Consider the following 8,345-nt stretch of genomic DNA (forward strand, 5'->3'; position numbering starts at 1 on the left):
ACAAAGGCTAGGAGCCCAAGGTCAGAAACTGGTCTGCAGTCTGTCTTGCTTTAGGACAGGTTTTGCATCTTTGAGAGTTTCTTTTCTTAAGGGTCCGATCGTGTGTTCTAGTCTCCATCATCAGATTCTCAATAAGGACAGAATTCTGAAATACTGTTTCATTTAAATTCCGTTTTCATCCTTTATTATCTCCAGCTGAAAAACCATTAGAGCTTCACTGCTACTACCAGTGCCACTTGCGACTCTAGTGAGTAGATACCCATCACAATGATTAAATGATTAAAACCCATGGACTGAAGGAAGTGCAGTGGGTGCTGCGGGGGGGGCTGCTCTTTAAGAGACAGCTGTGGCTCCGTTGCCTCTTCAAAACTTCATCCCCAGAGCCCATTTCTTTAGACCTGGGGAATTCTTTCTGGATGTTTTTCCTTAATTTCTTGCAGTAAGCTGAGTTTTGGCTCATATTCATTCTTCAGGTGACTGTCCTTGCTTGTTGTGTCATTAATCCTGTTGCAGTTAACAACAGTGGCTACATAACGCTTTCCAGCAGGTTGGCAGCATACCGTGGTTTTCTGTGGTTAATCTCTTCTCAGTGTTTGTTTCCTCTGACAATCAGGGCAGCATAGAGCTTGGTATTTATAGTCTTCCTGAAGCTTTCTGAGAATACCCCCTTTGGTTTAGGTTTTAGCATTAATTGTTTTGTCATCTTAAAATATTTAATGTTTAATAATTCATTAATTTTCAAAACATTGATGAACACAGAATGCCTTTAACACTTGAAAAAACTATGAATCATTGTCATTTGAGTAGTTTGTAAATTAGTGCTGGAACAGACTACATCCTAGAGAACACGCTAGGCAGTGCCCGTGATCCCAGCCTGATCACCTGTTATCCCTTTAGAATTTAGTTACCTGTATGAGTGTTAGAGGGAAGTGTTTTGGTTCTTGAGCTATCTTTCAATGTTATATAGTATCAAGGAAGATAAATTACAGCTTTGATCATTCCAAAACCAGCTGACAAACTGTCTGAATTCCAGTACCTTAATGTTTTGTTGAATAAATTGTTAACCATTTATGAATTATGTCTTGTTACAAAACTAGTGAACGCGGGTAAGTGAAACTGCTCACAGCTAATGAGAATTTTCTGTTCAGGAGATGAATTACCTGAGCTGGACAACATGGCTGATTACTGGCTGGGCTCCATCGCCAGAGCTACGATGCAAACCTATTGCGAAGTCATCTTGCAGATACCAGAGCTCACTGTACATTCAACAAAGCAGCTTGCCACAGACATTGGTAAGCTTGGCACACACGTTGTCCTGAGAACTGCTGCTGTAATGCATGGGCTCTTCTTTTATTATATTTTCTTTTAAAAAATTGCAATATGGGTTTCTCCTTTAATCATGGGCATGTGTATCTGATACTCTGCATAGCGAAATGGTTCATGGCTGCTCTTTTGCAAAGTGTTCTGTCACATCCCTCTGCTAGGAAAAAGAGGTTTTCTGGTAAGTGCTTCTGCTTCTTCAAAGCTTTGTGTTTCTGACTGTGGAAGTCAAGGTCCTTCTCAATGGAGAGGATTTCCTTACAAGCCAGTCTTAGCAAGTAAGAGATTTGTATATAATCTTTTTTTAAGTGTGGCGTTTTAAGAAGGCAAAGGGTTCTTTCCCTTCTCATCAAAGAGTGCTTGCACTGCCAGTATATGCTCTATATGGGGTATATGGCATATGCTGAGTCTGTTGGGAAGGGCTCCAGTGGATCATTAAGGAGGCAGCTGGTTCACTCCTTGTGTCCACTTCAGCACTGTTATTTCTTGCTAGGTATAGGACCCTGGTAGCTAATATAGGAAAGATCAGCCAAAGGCCTTCTAAAAATCATTGTAGAGCACTTAACCAGCATCTTTTTTTACAAAAGCTGTAGGGTCAGCTCCTCTGCCATGGTTAGCTAATGGTGCAAGGTGACTAGTGTTACCTTTAACATGGAGAAATTTTCAGCAACAAAGTGGGAGATACTGGGAAATGTTGTTCCTCTCTACCTTCTCCCATGAACAACTGAGGGACGACTGATGGAAGGTGTTGGGGAAGGTGAAGGACGTGGAGGAGATGGGTTTTCTTATCCTAAGCTGATGAAGAAGTCTCCACAGGACCACTACAGCTGTTGTAAATGCAAGCTGGTCCTTTCTCTGCTCTAAATCACGAATGCTGACTTCACCATGGCCAACCTCAAAAATAAGGTTACAGACAATATTTTCTCTTCAGTTCACCTGAAAGTAAGTTTGAATATCAGGGAATTCAGCCTTGAATCTTTTTTTTTTCTGGTGTGGCATAATAACAAAACACTGGATAAGAGGCTGGTTGCTGGGCATTCTTCGTTCCATCCTTAATTCCTCAGCTGACTTTGAATCAGTGATCTGGAACTCCCTCCTACCTTGACAACCATTCACCCCGCGAAAGTTCCCATCTTTGTTGCCAGCTCTTAACTGGCCTTTGAAATTGGTTGTGATCCTTTATCTGTGACCTTGGTGACTTACTGCCCTGAGGAGGTGGGTCCTCCCCACAGATACTGAAATATGGCAGAATGTGCCTCAGTCCTCTGAACAAAACAGACAGTTGTTTAAACTAATGTACTGAAAGCCAAAAATATTTGTCAGTCAGTACAATTAAATTCCAAATACATAGCAGTTTTCTGTGTGTCTGAGCTGGCAGTGACAGAGAGGATTCTAGCTGTCCTGAAGGACAAAGAAAAACTTTTATTTGGGTGCTGCTTGCATAGTATCTGTTCCCTGTTTAAATACATGTTTATCCTTTATCTTTTAGATTATCTAATAAATGTGATGGATGCCCTCGGCCTTCAGCCATCAAGAACGCTGCAAAATATTGCAACACTGTTGAAGGCAAAACCAGAGGACTACCGGCAAGCTGCAAAAAGCATGCCCCGCAGAATGGCCAGCAGCATCGCTGCGATGAGAGGACTGGAGTGTTAGCTGTAATGTCCCCACTGCTGGACATCCTCCAAGGGCTGAACTGAGTTTTCTCTTATTCCCTATAAACTTTCCAAGGACAGTGAAGATGTCTCTGGGGATAAGAGGAATTTATTTATGAATAATTTGTAATAAATGTCTGTTTAGGAAAAGCTTGTTCATTTTTTTCTGTCTTTAGAAATGAGGAAAGGTGTCTTACAACCAAATTTACTAAAAACTGTCTGAATGACCTTGAGTAGGTTGAACAGTGCTGGCTTCTAACTAGAATTGGTCTGCTGCTAGCTGGGAGAGTTCATGCTTCATGACGGTGAGATGACTGGCTTTTTCAGAACAGTTTAATCAATTTTGAATCTAAAATTACGGGGTAGGTGCAACATAGATCGACTGATTGGAAGCTCTTCCACCTGGAGGCAATGGCCATTGCTCAAGTCTGTCATTATTCACCATCTCAAGAAGACAGAGTCTCATCAATTAGTAGAAAACGCATGATCAAACCCAACTCTGAGAATAAAACCTGTTTTGTAGGTTGTTTCTTGTGAGATTAATGTATTCTACTGCTTAAGGCTATGATGAGTCTAATATATTTAATGAAACAATGTTGTTTTCTTATGAAATTTATTAAAGATTGTTATTTAGATCTTTGTAGAAAGCCTTGTCTAGCTTAAGAATGCTTCCAATGCTTCCACAGCTTTTTTTCTTAAGACGAGACTGGGCAAAATGCAAGGAGATCCCAAAACTGGAATGCCAGCTGTGTCAAACCTCATGTGCAAAATCTTCTGGTTTGGAGGGAGTGGGGGGGGGGGGGGGGGAAAAATCTTTGTCTTCCCCCTACCTGTAGCTGCTCCTGCAGTTTTCTCCTTTTGTTCACCCCCGGACTCCTTTGAGTAATTTGTTTCCCAGTTTCCATCTCTCTGCTTCTTTTCTTAACTTCTTTCAGGCTGCTCTAATCAGTGTTTAGCCAGATCCGCAGATTTTTCTGATGTCTTTGCTTTTTGACTGTTTTTTTTTCCCCCAGCAGCCTGTCTTTTGGACAGCCCTCACTCTCCAGCTGCCCATACTTCTTCATTGCTTCTTGTGCCTGTGGTGCTGCATTTTGTGGTTCCCTTTTGGGACTCTCTTGTCTGATACGTTCTCTGCTGGGTGACCTTATGTGCTTAGTTGCTATTGCTAAGCTGATGGCTGCCAAATCCGTCTTTTTTCTGGGCAGTCCTATGTCTGCTTTTGTCATACCAACATCTTGTGTTTTATAGCACACATGTAACATCCAGATACAAGCTTATGTTTTACCAGCTGTACGCTTTCTGGGTGAAACTGGATTCCTATGCTTTTCTCAGCTGTATGTGGATATTTTATTGCCAAAAATGCAGTTTGGGGAGGTGAGGGGAGCAGGGTACTTGTAAGCAGTTGTTGAGTTTAGCAAATTTAGGCAAAAGAAGTACTGGAGAAGGGAGTTAAAGCATGTTTTCTGCACTTTTTTTTTTTTCTTGGTTGTGTTTTCAGTTAGCTGATTACTTATTTCCCTTCAGAGTATGAAAAGTTTAATTAAAAATCCCCAGATGAAATGGAAAATCCTGTACTGTGAGATTGGGGCTTCTCAGGTGTTTCGTTTGGCTCTGATTTGAAGTCTTTTACCTGGACAGCCCTGTGTGCACACAGCTAAGATGAGTCTTCTGGAAGCTGCACTGCTGCAGCATGAAGAAAGCCCAGTGCGCACATACGCTTATCTGTGTGTACCAATCAGTCCATCTGGGAAAGAGAGCCAAGCTAGTAAAGAGCCTAAGTCTAGTACCTGAGGCACTTTCTACTTTATTAGTTGCCAGACACCCTCTATAAACCAGCAATAACTAGAATAGTAAACTGTCTGCGTCCTGCCAGAGTACATGCTGTTCCAATCTACCCTTGGTGTGAAAGGGGTAAATCTCATCGCTGGTGCCTCTCCCATCCTTTTCCTGCCTTGTAACTAGAAAGTGAGGATTTCTGAGGCTGCTCTTTGCCTACTGTTATCGCAGTTCACAGGGCAAATAGCCCTGGGCAGGCACCCAGCTGGGGCTAAAGGTTGGAGGAGTTGGAAGCTGCTCTTTTATTTCCTCAGTCTGAGACCTGATGCTGCATCTGCTGTTTGCTACCGCTCTGCGGCAGCAGGTGTCGAAGCCCACTGCAGGACGTAGCCAGCCTGCATCCTAAAGACTTGATTCCAGAAGTGCCTTGGTGAGGGCTGGCCTGGGATCAGAAATCTGCCTTCCCCTTTCTCATTGCAGCTAACTCCTCGCAGATACCGTTACTTCATCAGCACGAGGAGGAGGCTCAGGGCAAAACTTGAGCTGTGGAAAAGCATCTTATGTCTCTTTGCTCGAATGGCTATTTGAATTCCCACGCAGCTGGGTTTATTGGAAGTGATGATGGCAGTGCTGTCTGATGGTGAGAGCAGATGCCCACTTTTTTGTTTTCAGCTTTCCTAGTGTTTTACTGCATAAGCTTAAGCAAATTGCTCTGTTGTGCCTTCTGGAGGGAGCAGGTTTTTTTCACTGTTGCAAAATCAGAGGTCTTTGTGAAGATAAAAGTCTTAGCTTGGTTGCATGTTTTGAGCGTAGAGTTGGTGGAAGGGAGAGTCAGCTACTTGTTTCTGATTCAGCTGTCATGCGGGCTGAAACAATGTCACTTCACAGGAACTGTCCTAGTTTGTGAAGGAGACTTCACTGTGGATTTATTCTGTTCAGTACAGGAAGCATCCCTTTAGTCAGGGAGAAGGGAAGCGAGGAGTCAAACAGGAAAAGTCTAGGACAACTCCTGTAAGAACTGGATTCCACTGTCTTTAGCAAGTTTCCTAACCGCCTTTCATCTGCCCTGTCACTATTGCGGTTGTTTTTACTTGCTTGCTTAGCTCATGATGTACCAGGAGTAGATTATTTCCGTACTGCGCCTACTTGCACGTGTTGTTGGTTGTCCTGAATAGCTGTGTTCGCAAGCTGCTGGTTGCTCACTTTCGCAAATGAAAACCAACTGACAGATGAGAATCTGGGAGTAGCACAAGGACTTTCTGAGAAGGTGCTCCCTAAATTTGGCTCTTTATTACTTATATCTTTTATTTACTTTAGATATTCTCTGGCTGCAGACTTACTGTAAATTACCCCTATTTTTCCTCTCCTCATCCCAATCAAAATCAGGGACAAATATATTTTATCACCAAGATTAACAACTCAGCCTTGGAAGGTCAGTGGTGAGGGATGAGTTCTGTACACTTCTGAGTTTGCTGGGTATTTACTGTTCAGACTAATAAGAAATCTAGTGCTGAAGGATTAAAGTGTCATCTCCTTTTCCCAGTGTAATGTAGCAAGTCTGCTGTTCACTTCATATATGAAAGATAATCATATGTTGTTTCTGAGGCAAAGCTTCTTCTGGAAGAATCGTTCCAGATGCTAAAAAGCCTTTAAAATATTGATTGGTTCAAGTAGAATGATTAGGAAGGTATGCGAATGAAAGCTCTACTTCGCCAAGTGGCAGAACGTTAGTTTCTAAATAACCTAATTATTTTGTGGTTTTAAAGCAGTGGCAACTAAAACAAATGCAGCCTTCGGCTCAGGAGGTCCATAAACTGCTGACTGCCAAGAGGCCAAACCAGAGAACTGTTCTGTGCAAGCCCTGTGTGCACACTATTTCCTGTGCCTCTGATTCCGATCACTGTCATAATCAAAAAGCTTCAGCCACGTGGATTTCTGAAGCACTGATCAAGAAGCAATAGTGAAAGCTTTGCACTGTTTTTAAATCCACTCTAATGTGTGGCTCTACAGGATTTGTTAACTTACCCATTTTTGAACATTTTTGAGTACTCCATGGATATCTACCAAACTTACCTGATCCTCATCTCTCTTTCTGAATAGCCAGAGAAACTTGTAACTCTGGCTCCTGGGATTGTTCCATTATTTTAAAATCTAAATTTAACTAAAAGAAAGTGTTTAAGTTTCTTGCTCTTGTGATGACCAAGTAAAACTGGAAAATGTGGTCTGTAAAAATTCAGATATCAGAACACCAGAAGTAATAAAAAATCTTTTTTTTATTTTAAGTTACCAATATTTTTTGGAGCTAATCACCAAACTTAAACTCCTGAATCAAGTTTTATAAAATATTCTAGCTAATAATTATAATTGTAAATGCAGCAGTATTAGACCAACTATACACCAGTAATTGAAGGTTTGACTTTTTCAAAAGAATTTTGAACACTGAAGTTCCTTACAAAGGAGAAGTGGGTAGTAACAATGAAGACTAATTCAAGAAGTCATTGTCCCCCTAAGTTAACCTGAGTAATAAGAAGTAAAAGTTCATTCTCTCATAATTATAAGCTTCCTGTGGAGTAAATGGAATAAACCAAAACAGGGGTTTGATAGGTTTGATTTTCCTTTTCCTTCTGTGACATTTGGATTGGCACAATGAATCTAATGAAATTAGATCTACATAAAAAAGATGCAAAATTCCTAAAAACTGTCTATGATATTTGTTTGTTTTTAATATAGATATTCCCTACAACTTTTAGGACCCTTGCTTAAGCCCTTAATACCCATTGTGAGTAATTTTAAGATAGTTTCCTGTGGTGAAAGGCTCCGGAAAGTGTAAATGATCAGACAAAAAGATCACAAAGCGCAGCCCACATTCATTTATCACTGAAATTCTTGAAACTGGAGATTTGAGGCTGTCTAGTCCATTAAGTAGAAGAAAGAAACTCATGTCATAGAAATGACTTGTAATTTCAATGGTTAAGGACTTTATGTTCTAAACAATTATTTGAGATAAATCTGTTGCTCTGTATCTTAACTCTGTTTGTTGATACACACAAAAAGGAAATGCAAGCAAAAAGAAAGTGGCCAGCAATATCTGGTTCTAGCCCAGGTGAGCGTGCTAATTTGGAGGACATTCCTGCTTTAAAAATAATTGCCATGAATGTCTCCAGGAATTCAATAAACTTAAAGATTTTGCTTTCTTTTTTTTAATCTGTGCTTTCACCTGTGTGTGTGCAGGACATGAAACCTTCCATCTGGCAAAAATGCATAAAACAGGCTGCACAAATGGCAGAACACAAATGAGACCAGGCACTTCCATTTCTCACCCCAAAGGTGGAGTCCTCAGGAAGATGTTCACATCCAGGCTAGAATCTCATCCCTACTGAGGCAATGGGAGTCCCTCTGGACTTTTGGGGGGTCTTGGGGAATGCCTTATTTATAACTGATTTCTACCTGTGTTACAGGGTTACATCAAATCTGCTTTTTCACCAGTGTTCGAGCATCCTTCCCAGAGCTCTGCTGCTGTGACCAGTGACAAGGTGTCAGCAGGATCCAGTTCATGGGGATGGATAGCACATATTCAGCTTTGATTCTGTATTA

The 8,345-nt window shown here is 41.2% G+C and overlaps 1 protein-coding gene across 2 annotated transcripts in view; it reads left to right on the top strand.

Annotated features, from left to right (window-relative positions):
• Positions 1-3,608, top strand: part of COG7 (component of oligomeric golgi complex 7) — a 28,166-nt gene extending 24,558 nt beyond the window's left edge. For both annotated transcript variants that reach the window (XM_067306298.1, XM_013944750.2), the window contains 2 exons: positions 1,149-1,292; positions 2,810-3,608. In XM_067306298.1, coding sequence (XP_067162399.1) covers positions 1,149-1,292; positions 2,810-2,976 — 311 coding nt within the window. In that variant the 3' untranslated portion in view covers positions 2,977-3,608. The remainder of the gene's footprint in view (positions 1-1,148; positions 1,293-2,809) is intronic.
• The last annotated feature ends 4,737 nt before the right edge of the window (positions 3,609-8,345 follow it).

This window comes from Apteryx mantelli, chromosome 16, assembly GCF_036417845.1.
Source record: "Apteryx mantelli isolate bAptMan1 chromosome 16, bAptMan1.hap1, whole genome shotgun sequence".
Taxonomy (NCBI): domain Eukaryota; kingdom Metazoa; phylum Chordata; class Aves; order Apterygiformes; family Apterygidae; genus Apteryx; species Apteryx mantelli.